The 18,467-nt window shown below is 36.5% G+C and overlaps 1 protein-coding gene across 6 annotated transcripts in view; it reads left to right on the top strand.

Annotated features, from left to right (window-relative positions):
* The window catches only part of PDS5B (PDS5 cohesin associated factor B), a 103,784-nt gene extending 87,618 nt beyond the window's left edge, over positions 1-16,166 (top strand). For 2 of the 6 annotated variants that reach the window (XM_032678997.1, XM_032678998.1), the window contains 6 exons: positions 2,516-2,661; positions 4,654-4,759; positions 8,298-8,740; positions 8,832-8,933; positions 11,823-11,964; positions 13,101-16,166. In XM_032678997.1, the coding sequence (XP_032534888.1) occupies positions 2,516-2,661; positions 4,654-4,759; positions 8,298-8,740; positions 8,832-8,933; positions 11,823-11,964; positions 13,101-13,136 (975 nt within the window). In that variant the 3' untranslated portion in view covers positions 13,137-16,166. Of the gene's footprint in view, positions 1-2,515; positions 2,662-4,653; positions 4,760-8,297; positions 8,741-8,831; positions 8,940-11,822; positions 11,965-13,100 lie in introns of those variants that run through there. The other 4 variants (XM_032678999.1, XM_032679001.1, XM_032679000.1 and 1 more) reach the window with 4 other exon arrangements.
* Positions 16,167-18,467: the final 2,301 nt, after the last annotated feature.

Raw genomic sequence — 18,467 nt, 5'->3', positions numbered from 1 at the left:
TGTTTTTTTTTAAGAGAACTAGCATGTAGTTTATGAAACACTTTGTTTAAGAGAACAGATTGTTTCCAGGTATAGAAAAGAGATGGGTAGAAGGGAAAACTGGTAATGTCTGTGCTGGTTTGTGGCAATAGTAGCCAAAGCCTGTTGTCATTAAAAGGAGAGAGTCCAAAAAACCCCCCTTGAACAACCTGTAATATTTGACAAGTTTACAAAATGGTTAACCTTCTTTTCTGCAGAAGACTACAATGTTGCCTATGAAGTTACAGCTATGGAAAACTCTAACAGAAATTATTTTAAAAATTACGTAAATAATCTTTGGCAAAGCTTAATACCTTTTTATAGTATCTTACAAGATAACTGGCTGTTCTACAGTTATGTTAATTTGTCTTTCAAAAGATGCATTGTATTGAATGGCAGTGTTCTTTCTTCACTAAAACTAAACCCAGGTACTCTTTAGAATGAAATCTAGTAAAAGAAAAGACAAATTGTGTTTTTCATCTAGATTAATATGTTCTGCTCTAGATGACAAAGAACATTAATTTGCCACCTTGCAAACAAAAGCAATTTCAGCATCATCATTACCCTTAACTTTGCTAATGAAGCATTAGCTGTGAGCTAGTAACTTACTAATAAAGGAGGAATGCAAGTTAGGAAAAAAGACAGATGAGCATCTCTTTGAGAAGTTGAAAGTCAACATTTATGGATTGGAATAGATCATCACTGTATTGTGCATTTGAGTGCTTGAATGCCATGGATTAGAGATTGGCTTCTTACTTGTGAAGACACCAAAGTTTTTAAAAGGAAGTAGTTTGTCTTCCAATTTTTGATCAGTAGTCGATATTAAGTTTTCTAATCCAGTTTTTAACATCAAACATTCTTAGTAGTTTGTCCCATACTTAATATATTAAGTGTACTGTGACAATATTAAATAAGAAACATGGTATGCTACCATGAGAAATCACAGAATGTTTGAAGTTGGAAGGAGCCTCTGGAGGTCGTTTAGTCCAAACCCCTTGTTCTCTGAGACATGATGTGGCCCCTTCTTCATCTTAATGGCCTTTTTCTGAACTCTCTTCAGCACTCTGTCTTTCATATGTCCTAACTGAAACTCTTTTGAATCTTAAGTTAACTTTTATATTATTTTCAATTTCTAGTGCCAGGTACTCTAGCTCTTTTTGTGTTATTTTGAAATTTTGTAACAAGCAATAGAGCTTATTTGACTACCAGAATTTTCAATTGCTTCACTGTCATGAGAGGAGTGAGAAATGAAAGTTGGTTTAGGGAGTCCTAGTTTTGGGAATGGAATACTAGCTTGAGAGGATGTGAGTGAGGTGGATTTAAGCAGGGAACACTGAGGGCAGTAAGGCTTTGAGTGTATCTTCTGTCCTAAGGGAGGAGCTGTTTAGGCAGGCCCTATTGTCCCTTCTTAGTAGAAAGTCTGGTTCAGTGCGAATTTGAAAATCTCTGCTTTTGAGCTCTTTCAGGAAATGCTTATTGATTAATGTTTAGTTCTGAGCTAGTAGATGTAAATTGTTAAACTGGATTTTGTTCTCCAAGGTTTATTTTTGGAAAGCGTATGCTCTTTTTCTAGTACTCAGTGCAGAGTGAATCTTTGTAAAGTTCCCTCTGGCTATGAAGGTATAACCTGCACTGCTATGGTGCATAGCTCTGAAAAAGGAACACTCAAAGCTGATATGATATGCATGTTAAACTTTTTTTAGCTGTCACTAACTGTAGACATAGCTAGAATCTAATATTGAAAGAGAAGATGCATAATTAGAAATGTAGGAAATGGTCTTTAATTCAGCATTTTTGTACATGGGTGTTTGGCATAAGTGTGCATTCTCTCTAGGAATAATTGAACTTTTTCAGCTCTCTCTAAAGTTAATATGAGCTGGAGGCATTCAGCATGTCTGAAAGATAATCCAGATAAATTAATAACCTGAAGCTCACCGATGTCTGGAATTTTGGTACTTACTAAAAGACTAACATTTTTATATCTGTGCAAGAAGTATCAGAGTCTTCTCTACAGTATTGGACTTTGGAGATTCTCATTCATTCCCAGTTGAAACTAATGTGGTTGCTATTACACCTAAGCCAGTTCAATGTCTCCTTTGCTGAAAGGGCCATCCTACTGCTATTTCTGTTTTACTAGTACAGATGCTTATCTGATCCAGATGGTGAGCTGGTTCAGACAAATAAATCAGCAGAAAACAAACTGCACACAAAGTGCTGAAGTGGCTTACTGCAAGGTCAGGTGAGCACCCCATACTACCAATGAGAAGAGGACAGAATCTAAGGGTACAGAGAAGAATACCAGTTTTGGTGGCAGCTAGCAATTTCATTACAGCTTCCTCAGCTTTCTTCTGGTGTCTGTTGTAGCTTTCATATGAAAGCTTTGTGTTAAAATTAAGATAATGATTGCAGAAAGTGAAATCTGTATTTTAAACATAGTATGTGTTAACAATATCTGAACGTGCAGCTTAAAATAAAGGAAATATATTTTTGATTTCAGCCCAAAGCAGCCAATGTTCTTGGAGCAGTTAATAAGCCTCTTTCGTCAGCAGGCAAGCAGTCTCAATCCAAATCTTCTCGAATGGAAACTGTAAGCAATGCCAGCAGCAGTTCAAATCCAAGCTCTCCAGGAAGGATCAAAGGGAGGTTGGTAGACAACTTTGATATTTCAAATATTTGTAATGGAAACTTGGAATATTTCTATAATATTTTTTAAGTGAAAGACAGAATTCTTTTATCTTACACTGAAGTAAAGTTATAGTACTACGTTGGTATAACTGAAACCATGAATTTGGCTTTCTGTCCCCAGAAATAAATTTGCTTTAAAAAAAAAAACAAAAAACAACAAAACCCCCCCCCAGAATCAAATTACATCCAGAGTTGGCTGAAGGAGGAAAGAACCTTATATGTTTCATTTTTTGAGAACAGAGTTGGGGGGTTTTGGGGTGTTTTTTAGATAGATAGATATCGTCCCACACACTTATATATGCACGTATATATGTGTGTGTGTACACACACAACTGCAGTCCCCAGGAACCTTGCTGTGCAGTTAAAAACACATCATAGATGGTGAGGACTGGTAGGCCATTGTAGTGATCTCACATGACTTCATCCTCTACTCCCTGCAGTTTGTTGGACTTTGCAGATAAACATTGTTGGATTTTAGATTAGTTTTGTGATGAAGAGGTGAATGTACTGTAATACTACATAAGTCTTCTTCTACTTATCTGTCTTTAAAAGTTATAGTTTATTTTGTGTCAGCTTTGTAAGTTATTCATTATTTATCAGTTAACATGTCTTATGTTCATTTTTTTTAACTGAAAGTCACGTTGTCATTAATTTTTTTTCACAGACATTGAGAGATTGCATAGACCCACTATTCATATTTTTTCACATTCTTTCAGGACTGTGAGGAAATGCTATGTTTGAATATAAGGCTTCTCGTTTAGTACTTCTGTGACTGTTTCATATATGATATTAATTCTACATGTAGTACAGTGTTTCACAAGAAATATTTCTCTGCTAGAAAGTCTGCAGAAAGGCTTATTTCTTATGAGTCATGCAGGTTGACATGCTGAAATACATTATTGGCTAGAGACAGGTGGACTCCAGATTCTCCTCTATATCCATCAAAATGAATCTGAGATCAAATTTTAAAAAATGCTGCACTCACAGCCTGATGTGTCATCTTCATGATCTCTCCAGTTCACCTGAGTTAAACTGATGTTTTGAGTGGAGATGTCAAAGACAAAGAGAAATTATGGCAATGATTCCGTATGTGTGATATTCCCAGTTCAGTCTGTCGGAATATATACAGGCAAATTTTCATCTGTTGAGATGATGTATAAAACCTATGCTTCTGATTATGTCACAGTTATTACAGATTTTACACTTGTAGGAGTGAGAACGTCTTTCACTCACTATGCAGTACCCAGGCCAAGGAATTAAGGGTTTGTGCATTTGAATACCACTTTTCACTTAAACTCATAGCATATATCTTTTCATTAATAAATGTGCATTGGTATTTAAAAATGTTGCTTCTGCCTACCCCAGGGCAGATGAAATGAAAGGACTCGTGTGTTGGTTTTATTACCTTTTATCTGTGGGTTTCAGTGTTTTACATATGCAGGAGGCATTATTGTCCACATTTATATTTGTGGAAACTGAAATAAAAATGAAATTTCTACTGTAAAAAAAACAACAAAAAGCAGAGGGATGAGCTGGTCTCTGAAATTTAAATCTGCTGTTTTATTGCCTATATAGGAAAGTGTGTATTCTTTGGCTGGTCTGTCTGTGGGGATCTTTGATTGGTATAGGAAAGTGAATGCAAATGTATGCAAACGTGCAGATCACTTGCAACTCAGTAAGACTCTTCTGTTTTAAAAAACTGCTTATCTTTCCCAGTGAAAAAAAAAAATCAGTGTGGTTTATGATTAAAACCTTTGTCCAGAGACCTAGATATCCTGGCTTGTGATACATGGTGGCTATAGTACCCACAGTGAAATGTTTCTTTCTGCTGAATTATTCATTTTAGTAATAGATTTCTTAAGAAGATTGTTGTTCTTAGTTGGTTGGTTTTTTTTAATGATTGCCCAGTGTATTGTAATAATGAGGGGAATACATGTTTATTCATTCTAGGCTTGACAGTACTGAAATGGACCACAGTGAAAATGAAGAATTCACGCTGGCTTCACCATTACCAGGAAAGAAAACTGACAAGAGGGACGACTCTGATCTTGTAAGGGTGAGCTGTTTGGTTGCATTGCAGATGTTTCATTTTAAATCACCAGGACAATAAAATAAAAATTCATGTGATGATATTTTATATCATTCAAGAAAGTATGCTGAAACGTGAAACCGAGTTGATATTGTAAACTACTGGAAAATGTGGTTAGAGTTGGATATGAAAATACAGTGAAAAAAAGGTTCAGTTTCTCTGTTTTTCGTAGAATTATATGGATTGGAAAAGACCTTTAAAGGTCATCAAGTCCAACCATTAAACCAGTGCTGAGAAGTCTGCCACTAAATCATGTCCTTAAGTGTACTTAGGCCTTAGAGAGTGATAGCCTTGTCCTTGTTGAGGGATTTATATATATATGTAGATCAGTAATGCTGAAGGTTCCTAATAAGGACATAAAACATTTTTTGGACTCTCACTCAGATGTAGTGCTTTAATACATAAAAGACATTTTAAGCAGGCTAAGTATTATCTTAAGCAGTATTTACACCTGCATCAGAATACAGAAAAATAAAACACCAGAGAAAATTGTGATTGTATTGTAATTTTAAAATCAGGTAAAATAATAAGAATTTCAAATACCACTAGTAAATTTCAGTTCTTTGTGCCTTAATAGCAGTTGACAATCTGTATCTTGTAGTATATCCCTAATATTTTGTAGTATTTGGGATATGCATGAAAAAGTAATAAGATCAGATTTGTTAAAATTTGATTTTCTCGACCGCATTAAAGATATCCTGTGTCCGATGTCACTGCTGCTTTATTAATTTTTTTTACTGTCTCTGACACTTTTCTATTCTCTCATTATATCAGTCTGGTGCATTTTTCTTGGTTGCTTGGGACATAAGCTATTGACTAGTAAAAGCGTCCTGAATTTTTACTTGTGTTGAAGTGTAAATAACCATCTTATATTGTTATATCTTGTGGGAAAAGCAAACTGGCTTATAACAAAATCAGAAAAATCAGGAATCTCTTGTCAAAAAAATAACACTTCTTTAAACTTTAAAGTCTGAGAGTCCAAACAGCTCCTGACGTGCAATTCATGTTTAGAAGCATTAATTTGAACTGGTAACTGAGAAAACTGAGCAATAAAGCAAATACAGTTCAGTGTTTTGAGTACTTTTGAGGGCATTATTCCACTTTAAATCTGTAAGCAAGGTGCTTAAGGTCATTGATTCAGAATGCCTTTTTGGTTTTTTGGAGCTGGGGAGCACATTATAGAAAGCATTAGCTGAGAAGCAGAATTGTAATTGGGTAGCAGAAGGTCCATGTTTTAAGGACATCACTTCAGGATGTTTGTCCAAATTAAATTGCAGAGTAACACCTTAGTTCTAAGGTTGTGGGACGTGGTTTAACCTCAGGAAGAAACTTGACTTTGAAAATTGGCTGCAGTTACCAGCTAAAAGGACCTGCAATGACAGATGTGCATGATGACTGCAAAGGCAAATAAACCAAAATAACGAGGATGTCACAGATCTAGATCAATAGTTTTGTCACTGAAGACATGAACTGACAGGAGGTGTCATCATTGTTCAAACATTTTTCTTGTCTTCTTCTAGTGTAATTCTTTGTCCTTTAATTTCTTTTCCTTTTTTCCCTCATATTCTCTCTAGATTTTCTTTCTGCTTTTCTTGACAAAGGTTTTTGGATAAAGTGGAAATGAATTTGTAAGCTGACTTCTAGCTTATGGCACAAAGGAAATGTGAAGGAAAAAACATTCACTTGGGTTTTAAGTTGTGTAACTGTCATTGTGTAGATTAAATTGCCATGTGGCAAATACTAATAATGTACTGAAATACAGTAATGTAAGTATGAAACAAACATTGATATGAAATAGAAATACTGTAAATATTTGGACTTTTGGACAATTTCATGGTCTGAAATGAAATACAGTACCCATGAAATGGTACATGGGTAATATTTTCTTTTTTTTTATTTTTCCTAGAGATGGGGGTTGGTTGGAGTGAACAGGCCCTAACAGCTGCTTGTTGAAACCTTTGCACTGTTTATAGCTCTTTACTGTGCACTTTACAGAACTAAAGCATGGAGAGGTGAAGGAATATTTTCTGTTTTGAAAGCTTATAATTCAGAAAGGGTTCTGCCTTTCTTGATATGATAGAGGACAGGAATGCCATCCAGAGGCATCCTTGGCAGGCTTGAGGAGTGGGCTCATGGGAACCTCATGAGGCTCCACAAGTCCAACTGTAAGGTCCTGCAGCTGAGTCGGGGCAATCCTCAGTGTCCACACAAGCTGAAGGATGAAGGGATTGACAACAGCCCTGCCAAGAGGGACTGGGGACACTGGTAGATGAAAAACTGGACGTGAGCCAGCCATGTCTGCTCGCAGCCCAGAAAGCCAACTGTGTCCTGGGCTGCATCAAAAGGAGAGGGGGCCAGCAGGTTGAGGGAGGTGATTCTTGACATCTGCTCTGCTCTCATGGGACCCCATCAGGAGCACTTCATTAGAAGGCAGACATGGAGCTGGTTAGAGCAGAGCCAGAGGAAGGCCATGAAAATGGTCAGAGAACTGGAACACCTCTCCTAGGAAGAAAGACTGAGAGAGTTAGGGTTGTTCAGCCTGGAGAAGAGAAGGCCCTGGGGAGACCTTGTTGCGGCCTTTCAATGTATGACGGGGGCTTATAAGAAAGACGGAGAAAAACTGGTCCCATTACCTGGTCCTGCAGTAATGGGACAAGGGGCAACAGCTTTAAACTGAGAGAGGTTAGGTTTAGATTAGACATAAGGAAGAGACTTTTTACAGCGAGGGTGGTAGGACAGTGGAACAGATTGCCCAGAGCAATTGAGGATGCCCCACCACTGGAGGTGTTCAGGGCCAGGCTGGACAGGGCTTTGAGCAACATGGTCTAATGGAAGGTGTCCCTGCCCATGGCAGGGTGATTGGAATGAGATAATGTTTGTGAGTCCCTTCAGACACAAACTAGACTGTGATTGTTTTAAGGCTTGGATGAGGTGTTTTGCTGTGCAGAGCAAATGCTGAGTCTTGGTACAGCTCTGACAGTAGTGGTTTGGCAGCTACCACTAATTCCTGTTCTTCGCTCTACAACTGTAAATTCAGATTGCCCACTGTCTCCTGTATTAGTGCCTTGCCAGTGCTAGCATGGGAGCCAGGCATAACCACCCTGCAGCTCACAACAAAAGCTTGAAGCCACAATTTGACAGTTCGCATCCTCTCCATCTTAATATTTTCCTATCGATAGAAATGCAGTTATGGATGTTCTATCCTAATGGGTTCAACACAGCTGAAGATACAAATGAGGAAGACCCTACACACTTCAGTGTTTTGACTGCTCACCTTTCAAATAATCTTTCTCTCTTGCCTGGTATTTTTTATGTGGGTATGTGTTTATACTTTTGCAATGTTTTTGAAATGGGTATTTCAAACAACTGAGACAGTTGTGTAGACAAACTGAGACAACTTGTGTAGCTTGAAGACTGTATGTCTTGTTGGGTGAAGTTTGTGCATGTGACTGTTTAATATGGCAGTTTCATTTTTTAATTTAATGGTGTTATCTTACCTTTTCAGTCTGAGATGGAGAAGCCTAGAGGAAGGAAGAAAGCAGCTATCACAGATTCAGAAGAGAAATTAAGCATAGATGATCTGAATAAATTGGGTCAAGAGCAGAAACTTAGAGGTAGTCAGCGGGGAAGGAAGAGACCTGCAATTGTTTCAGAAGCTGATGAAACACAATGGCAAGATGAAAAAAGGCTAAAAGAAGATGTGATAGAAAGTGAGGATGAACAGAACAGTCCACCAAAGAAAGGGAGAAGAGGACGCCCTGCCAGAACAAATAATGGGGGAACACCAAAGGAAGAACCAGTGGCAAAGTCATCAAAAAGGAGCAAAAAAAAACAACCGCCAGCAGCTGCAGCAGAAGAGGAGGAGGAGGAAGAAGAAAGGCAAACTGAAAACATTGAACAAAAACCAAAAGGCAGGCAAAATAGGACATCAAAAAGAACACAGCAGAGGTAAGTCCATCTTCTTGTAAGCTGCATATTTTTTATCTTTGGACATTAGTTATAATTTGATACTTTGCAATTTGGGTTTTCCTCAAAACAGAGCAGAACCATCTGAAACTAGTACAGTTGAATCAGCACAGTCTACGCCACAGAAAAGACGAGGAAGGTCATCACAAACACCACCATCACAGCAAAAAAAAGTGTAAGTGTTCTAAATCTGTGTTCAGTGAAAATTAAAAATATGCTTCTGTGCCCCCAAGCAAACATTTACTGAAAATATTTCAGAATGCTGTAGTTGACTGTTAAGAAAATAAATTGCCATTGTTATTTCTAAGATGTTTTTCTTGGCTGCTTCTCCTAGGTCATCTCAAACCAGATCAAGAGACTGTGAGTAAGTTTAGGGTGCTCAGGTAGCATATTCGTAGCTTTTCTTTTCTAGGAGAAAAGTCAATAAAGCACAGGAGGGCCTTGAAGATAGGGCTTTATTAGGACTTCAAGGAGAGAAAAGTGGTCCTGTTTGTTTTGGATGGGGGGAAGAATCAAATTTTTACTGTAGTGAAACAGTATTGTGGAGAATTAAGTTTATTTTGATTCTCCTTAAATTAATGTTCACTTTCTAGTTTCTGACCTTCTCATTATCCACTTGAATCATTTCCACATGAATAAAATGTGTTGTGATCAGTGAAGGATAGTAGCTTCTGATAATTGTGAGGTGCATTAAGCTCCAAAATGAACTTAAACTCTGTGGCTAGCTTCATTTCCTTGTGCCTGCTGTAGGAAATTACAGGTGTCTCTGCCTTTTCTGTACATGTGTAGGTAATATATGTAAGCAGAGGTGCACAAGTGGTTATTTGCCTGCTTGTATCTAACTGCAGCTCATGGAACAGATTTACTCTTCTAGAACCTGGTGATAAATTCCTTATGGCACTACTTAAGCACTTCTGCCATCTGATGTTTTGTATTACTCTGTTGTTTTTCTGTCTTTTGGGCTTAGTTAGCATCACACTGATCTTCCTCTGGCAGTGTAATGTACTATTTTCGCCTGACCCCGGAGATCTTCCATACCAGAGAACTTTGCGTGAAACCCTTGTTTCACATTCTAGGTTCACACCAGATCAATTGATCTAGCATTTTGCACACACAATATCCTGACCTTTCCAGTGTTCTGCTTCCCTACCTCACCTCAGATCTCTACTGCTCCTTTACTCTGTAACCAGAAACACAGGACTCAACACTCTCTTGGTTACAGAAGTCACTGCTTCATGTGCAGTAGAACAGGAGTTGAAAGCTGCTACTGCCATGCTGAGAAGACACGCCAACAAGTCATTGTTGGGTGATGTACTGTGTGGCATTTGTCATATTCCCTTTACTAAAAAGTATCTTTCGATTCACTTCTCAGTGAAATTGGTGAAGCCCTTATGTTTCTTTACCCCTTTTTTAAACAGAAAGTAAACTGTATCACTCTCCGCGATCAGTAACAAATGTAGCTCTTTCATGTGTATATATGTTGTTCCTGGCACAAGGAACCCAAGTAAGTTGTTTCAGGGTTCAAAGTTGTTGGGTCTATTCTAGATTTCATTTAAAAAAAATATTGTGGGTTGTTTTTTCTTTTTTTTTTTTTTTTTAAATCAAACCACCCCTTTTCCAAATCTGCAAGAAAAAGGTGAGACCACAGTAATTTGTCAGTCTTTAAAGTACACTGTAGTCAGACCTTTCTTCCTTTCCTACATACATATCTACAGCAGTTTTAACTGAAGGAAGTTGATAGATTGAGCAGGACCACAAGATAGAATATATTTAATCCAAATACTTAAAGCTTTCTAGGCTCCTTGGGAATGGATTTGAGATTAGAATTTGGGATTTTGCCTATGAGGTGATAAAATATCCTGTGGGGTGATAGTGTATAACCTGTTTCTGAGGGCAAATTAGGTTACCACTCAGTGCATGTGAAAAGGCTTATTTTTGTAATATGTGAAAAGATAAACCTAAGCTTGTGAGTAATTCTTCTGTTTCATTTTCAATTCTCTTGCTTCTGTCAGTCTTGAAGTCTTGGTTTGGGCTAATTTATGTTATTTCTCAAGGGATGGTATGCTGGTTAATGCTGAACCCCCCACTATAATTACTATATGCAATTCAGAGATTTTATTTTGTCCAGATTTTAGTGGTTCTCAGGACTGAAAATTCCTACCACTTTTGTAGTGTAATGGTGTCAGAGGACAGTTGTTTTAGATCTGTGCCCCCACTGGAGATTGATATCTGTCTGTTGTCTGCCTGAAACAGAGTTTCTGGTTTAATTTCAACCAAAAAGTCACCCAGTTTGAGTGCAGCAAGACTTCATCTGAAATAAACGGGATGATTCTGTGATTTGATTCTGAATTGTGCTAATGTAATGTGGGTGATGCTCTGTAGTTTTGGATATATATGTAGTTGGCTTTTTTTTTGAGGTGAGGGGGTGATGGCTGGTTCTGAAGTAAAGCAAGTGGGTGCTTTTTGGTTTTGTCGCAGATCCCATAACTAAAACAGACAATTTAAGCTATTGTTGACTGATTGTTCTTGATTATCCTAATTAAGTTATTGTTTTCCTGATTATCCCTAGCTCTTAGTATGAGCTAGCTTGGAATATTTGCATTTAGGTTCATCATAGTGTTAATTTCATAAATAACAATATGGGTTCTTCTAGGTTGTGTATAAACTCCTGTAGAAATAGAGTATATCTATTCATTGAATTGAATAGGAAAAAAACAACACATATTATTCAGTCTCTGGCTCTTTGGCTTTTCCTGCTCACTGCTTAGTGTTGTTCACTGCTTTGGCCTGTATTCTGGCACTGAAGAGAAAAATTTGCCTTTCTATAGAGGCAAAACTGTTCAACTTTGTAGTCCTAGCCCTCTATTAAGGAAGAATTTTGTTTTAGTTCCACTTCTTCTGTTTCATGTATGGATGAACTATATAGGTGTATAAGACAAGAGTATTACATAACATGAAATTTTAAGGTTTCTGTTCTTATAAAGTAGAATGTTTGCTCATACAGTTTATACATTTGCAGACCCATATGCTGTGAAGCTGATCTTTATTTTTCTTCTCAATGTAGCCGTGCAGGACGTTCCAAACAAGCAGCCAGTAAAGAGAATGAATCTAGTGAAGAGATGGATGTATTTCAGGGTAGTTCACCAGTTAGTGATGACATTCCCCAGGAAGAAGTAATGGAAGAAGAGGAAGTTTCCACAATCAATGTAAGACAGATGCCTGAGATTTTCTTTGTGAGTCTTTGCAGTGGTCCTCTGTGTATTGATGATGAGAGAATGACTTCTGTTCTTAGAATGACTTCTCCTATACTTAGAACTTATTCTTCCTGCTTTAAAATGAATGAGGTCATTGTCAGCTGCCACTGTTGTGTAGTGGAGCTGCACTGTAGTTTCCCAGAGAAGCTGCATGTCTTAGAAAATACCTCTTTTTGTCAAGCATTGTAAAGTTTCTGTTCTGTGTAACCTTTCTCATCTGTATGCCAGAGTTGCGTATTATCTAATGGGAATTATTTTCCAGGTCACTCTTGCTCATTCTTCTCTTCTCTGTATTGTGATAGTGAATAAATTCAAAACAGACACACAAAATGAATAGTACTGGAAAATAAGCATGACATCTTGGAACAGAATCCTAAACTAATTTCTTCCTCTTAGCAGCATATGCAAATATGTTATGATAATTTCACTTTTATATTTATTTCATACAAATACCTTACCAATGTTAGTAGTGTATGGCCAGTCTTCGCGAACGAAGATTTGGGAAAGGTCTTTACCCTTCAGCCTGCGCAGTGGATTTTTTAGGTGAGACACAGTGTGCACTGAGCTGAGCCCACCCTTTAATCCTAAGGTTCATCTGCCAGGGCCGAGCGAGCTTGGACGGTGGCAGTGAGGTCCTCAGGACGTAGGTTTGTTTAGAGTGACCTTCTCTTAGATGGATGGCCTTACAGGGCTGACAAGCTCCATCTGCCTGGGGGAGTGCCCTGACCGGGAATCGAACCCGGGCCGCAGCGGTGAGAGTGCTGCATCCTAACCACTAAAAATTTAACTGTGAATGCCTTTACACTTTTGGATACGTCTGATGATTGGAGCATCTGAGTTTATAAAAACAGAAAAAACTGGTTTTGAATACAGGAAGGACACAGGCTCAGTAACATCAAATGAAGTTACATCCTGGTCATTGAACAGGACTTGTGCTTGTGATAAAATGAATAACGAATGCCACTGTATACGGTTATTCAAACATTATTGAGCAAGACTGAGCATTTTTTCCATTATAAAATATATTTCTTTTCAGATTTTTCAAGATTTTTCTGTAAAAACATTAAAAATACTTTTTCTCCAAATAGGTCCGTCGCAGAACTTCCAAAAGGGAAAGGCGATGAGTGAGCATGTAGTTACCAGCCTTCCAGGTGAAAGCTTTGAAGAATGCTTTTAATATAAAGCTTGAGACTGAATGAAGCTGTTAGTGCACAAATGGGGTTGCTGACAAAAAGACAAAACTTATTTTACTGCCCCTGCATTTGAAGTCCCTAGGTCACAAGCTTTAGCCACACACATGTTGATATCATTAACTGTGGATTTTTGTGAAGTGTAATGTGCGCTGGCTTTGTAGACATATGAACTAAAGAAGAAAACTGTAAATAGTTCTTTTTTTAATGTTTCTGACTTATAAAGTGCTTGTATAGCTTTTATCTGCGGCTTTAAACTGACAGTATCCCACTGTTTATTGGATCGATTGGTTTAAAAAAGAACAGTTTGTTGAAAATTGATCTCAAGCAATATCTGTCAGTGTTCGTATTTGTACTCTTGTTGACATTTAACTGTGAAAAAAAATCAGTTGAACAAATAGTGCCACTTTCTTTTGCCACTATTTGTCATGTGGAGGAGAAGAAGAAGAACAAGTCTTTGTTTCCTTCATGAATATAACCTAGTGTTTACCTTCAGGCACCTACTTATCATCAGGGGTGCTAAATTACTTTCTTTTACAGTTGAACAATGTTGGATAGAATAATACAAGAGATGCAAATTGTGAAAGAAGTTTTGTTTTACACCTCAGTATTGATGCCAGACTTTTCTGGACTTGTAGTGGCATTGAAAATTCAAAAAGGATTTAAAATATTTTAATTTTAAAAGTGTGTTATTAAATAATGTACTGAATACCCTACCCATTTTATCTTCCCCTATCAGTTTTTATTAATCTACTGTATCAATAAAATTCTGTAACTGAGTTTTTAATAGTCTAGTATGTTAATGTGTATAGATATTTCCTTCTGAACATGATGTTCACAAAGAGCAAATTATTACTACATTATAATATGAAATCTGATATATAAACATTAGTGAAAATACAATTCTTATTACAATGTAAAGTTAATCACAAAGAGAAATTTTATTGATGCAGTGTGTCTTTATAAAGCTGTTCTTGAGAGCCAAGTGTTTTGTATTTTATAGTGAAGTTGCATGTTTATGAAAAATGTGCTGAAAATGGGATGTAATGTTTTTTTGGAAACTCGTATCTAGCAGTAGTATATGGTAGGTTGCCTCATGAGAGAACCTTTTATTGAGAGTTTATTGTACCTTTCTTTTTTGTTTTTGAGCCAAATTTTTTTGGTATGAAGAGCTAAGTTTTTGTTGGATAACCAGCTGTCGATTATTACAGTCAAGGTATTCAAGATTTGAATGAAGCTCCATTTTTATTTTGTGCTACCACAGAGAGGTTGGGTTTTGTTGGTTTTTTTGGGGTTTTTTTTTAGGTATAGTCTTAAAAAAAAGGAAACAAAATGCTTAGAGCAGTATCCTGTTCCTGTATGCAGTTTACAGTTTACAAAGCGTGTCTTTGAACCAAAATGTATCAGTTACTACACTATGCTTATCCAAGCACACATTATACCTTCAGGTGCTGTTCTCCCTCTGATACCCTACAGTTGACAACACATGAAAAATCAATTTCTAACCTAAGAAAATTTTATTTCATTGAATAATGGAGCATTTACATATAATCCATCAATAAATAAGTTATTGTTGCAAGGTGGCCTGTAAAGATCAGAGAAAAGGATAATACTAAACCATGGATTTACTGATTTACAAAGTGTAAGATCACTAGTAAAGCAAGCAACCCTTACAATTTTTTCATTACGCTTTTTTTTTGGTACCAATGGAAAAAAGTATTATAAACAATTAGGTTATTCTGCCTCATCTTAACTTCTCCACTCTTCCAGTATTCAGCTTTTCAACATTTATACCTATAGATATGAGGGAAATGCTGCCTAGAAAGGCAAATATGGTTGATAAGAATTGACTTTGAAAGAGTTGGCACAACGGAACTGGCTTACTTATGCTTCAGCAGTGCAAATGCAAGTTGTTGAGGTTTTTTTTTATGGTAGAGAATAATTAAAAGCTAGCTTTATATTTTCCTCTTTGACAGAATTGCACTGAAAACATTTATGGAAGATGTACCTTTAAGTCCATTTTATACAAAAAATATGAAAAATTGATGCTGAAACTGCTGCAGACTCTTGAGGCTTTATGTGCATAAACATGGTTAGGTTAAACTTCATCAAATATTGATGCACCATTACTGATCATAATGTTTATTGTAAATTTAAACTATAGTTTTGCAAATGTTGATTTCTTGGGTTATAATGTGTAATTCATTATTTCTTGAGAAATAGACACAGCAGATATTTCATTCTTATATTCAAACTTCTTCTAAGTTCATTCTCATCTCGTATAAAGAAAATGAATATTTTATGTACTAACATTTTGAGATCTGCATACAGTAGCTACAGTAGATTATAATTATGTATAAAAGATAAATTGCTAACATTCAGTTAGCATGCTCTTCTGCAATGATAATGTTAAGTTTATAAAATGTACTGTATTACATTAAAAGATCAAATTGAACTCACTGTAACAAGTTCCAGTATGACATTTTTGTGAGATTACCGAAGTATCTTGCTGTACTTTGCAGCAAATTAAGCTTTTGTTACATTTCCTTTTCTTGCTGCAGTGCAACAGGAAACTCTCAGTGATCTGTAGTTCATATGCAAAATCCAAACAGGGATTGTAATATTTATACTAATGTTTAAGAATAATTTGCTGATTCCAGAAGCATGGTGGTCTTTTACTTGTTACCTACTGAGATAATGAATACTTAGGGTCAAGTAATCCACTACTAGGAGGGAAATGTGAAATTGCTTGAAAGTTCTAGTGTGAGTACACCTGTTCCACCTTGGATAGTCTAGAATTCTGTATTAATAATACTTGACTCTGTCAATTGACTTTATTTTCTAGCAAAACCGAACCCTTTTTCAAATATTTTGACACTTGCTCTTTTGACATTTTGATCTCTGTGAACAAAAACATTAGAATTTACAAAAAGATACTCATATTAAAGACGCTTTTGTCAAAAATGAATATGCTCAATTTGTAACTTGAAAAAAACTTAGAGTTGAATATTAAATACATCATTCTGGCATAGCGTTTGTCATCTGATAGTCTGAAAAAGACACCACCAAACTTGAGAGGTGTGTGTGCAGTTTTCTTGCTCCCTTTTTTGCATGTGTAGGTCTTGACAGATTATCAAAATCTGCTTTCATGAATGCACACAGTAGGTTTTGGATCCTGCAAGTTTACGTCCCTGTCATTCTGTGGGGTTAATTCTTAAATGCATTCATCCTATGCAAATACAGGTACAAACCCAAGTACATTATGTTTGAATATTCTCACACTTGTGCACACAGGGCATACGAGGATCTTACAGCTGTATACCAGAGATATACAAAATTCTGAGTTTGTGGATAGAGTAATTTTAAAGACTTATCTATGTTTAAAAATATAATTTATATATATATAGTGTAGAGATTGATACATCTCTACCTCATCAAATAGGTGCAAATACTTTTTTAAAGAGACACATTCAGGTATACCACTGTGTTTGATCTAGGCAGCATGTCTACAACCACACACGGCTAAGATGAGTTCTAGATGGCCATCCCTTTAATCTGCAGGTTGTATGATGACCAAGATGATAAAATTCACCTGACCAAGACCCTCTGTCCAGTCATCCATCAGGAGGAGTAGAAGAATCTGAATATATTCTTGTTTCCTGTTGTGCTCACAGATTGCCATTCCAGTCTTTGCATCTTTGTTGGATGTTGCCTTTACAAAAGATGTTTACTAATTTAGGTACAATTTCCTAACACTGACAGAAATGTCTTACATTCCACAGACATAAGCAAACTTCCTGCCCTGTCAGTCGGTTTGTCCAGCATACTTAGGACACCTACTTCATTGCGTACTGTACAGCTCCTGGTATTTTGTTGCTAGCGGAAAAGTAGGAAGCTGAATGTTGGCAGCTAGGATGGAAATACAGAAAAAAACCCCACCCAGTTTGCTTTAAAAGTTCTTCACATTCTGCTGTCTAAAAGGTCTGACCTCTTTACAGCGGTCTCCAAGTGCCATTGTGTTTGTATGGGCAGGATAAACATGGTATAGTACGGTGTGTATATACAGTCATGGAAGGGTTTCACTCCTGCATTTTTTTCAGTGCCTCACTACAGTCATGATTTCGTTTTTAGTAGCACTTTCATTTCCATAATGAAGATGTATATTTTATGTTCTTTTGAGACAGCAGCATTATATTGTATCTATGAAGAAGGAAGTCTCTCAAATACAGATTTCTACCCCTGCAAATCACTTTTTCAGTAATCATGTGATATGTTTGGAATTAGTTTAATATATAGCTTCTTTGAAGGAAGGATAACATAAGGTGTTTGTTTTGGCTAGCCATGTCTCTGATGCTTGTAACCTACCTCATGTGTGTAGATAAAAAGGAACGCAGTATTTTGCAAATCAAAGCAGTATTACTGAATACTGTGCCTGCTTACTTGGAAGTAATTTTATTATTCAAAACAAATTGCAGTTCATAAATTTGTTAGTGGCTCTGAACAGATCCAGTGATCTGATGGCTTTAGAGACTATATTCTGTAATACTGTGTCACTACTGTTGCAGTTCATTAATTTTCTATAGATAGGAGACAGTTGTTCAAATTAAGACATACGTTATAAGAGAACAGGTGAACTTAGTAACAATCTAAGTAGTACTAACTTCAGTTGCTGTTATAATATAAAGGAGTGTGTTAAAATGAAACAACCTTGCCCTAAAAAGCTTTTTCTTTAATATGTTGGAAAGACAAGTTGATAATGTAAAACAGCTTTCTCCTAAAGTCATAGCACTTCGAAACAGTCTGTTTTGGAATAACTGGCTTTTTTGGTAGATATACCTTAAAATTCCAGGTTCCTGTTTCCTTGTAGTATGTTTCTATTCAGCAAAATTAAATTCTTGTAAACTAAAGATATTTTGAAGAATAGAAAAGTTTTTAATCCTTATTTAATAAACTAATAAGGTGGTTATTTAAAGCAAGGAGGTTTTGGGGGTTTGTTGTTTTGGTTTGTTGTTTTTTTGGTTTGTTGTTGGTTTTTTTTATAGCCACATCTATAGATATGATAACTTGTTACATGTATGTCATGTATACCACCATTTTTTTGGAGTCCTTGACCTGCAACAGACTGAAAGGCAGCAGAAACTGCCTTTGTGTTTTCCCCAAAATGCATTTACTCTTATCCGTCCATAACCCTTTCAAAATATGAAGAACTGGAGGAAAAAGGGAGAGAAAAATGGTTTTATTTTATCTTCTGCTGTATTCTGTATG

This window comes from Chiroxiphia lanceolata, chromosome 2 (assembly GCF_009829145.1).
Source record: "Chiroxiphia lanceolata isolate bChiLan1 chromosome 2, bChiLan1.pri, whole genome shotgun sequence".
NCBI lineage: Eukaryota > Metazoa > Chordata > Aves > Passeriformes > Pipridae > Chiroxiphia > Chiroxiphia lanceolata.
This window is presented reverse-complemented; position numbering and strand designations above follow the sequence as displayed.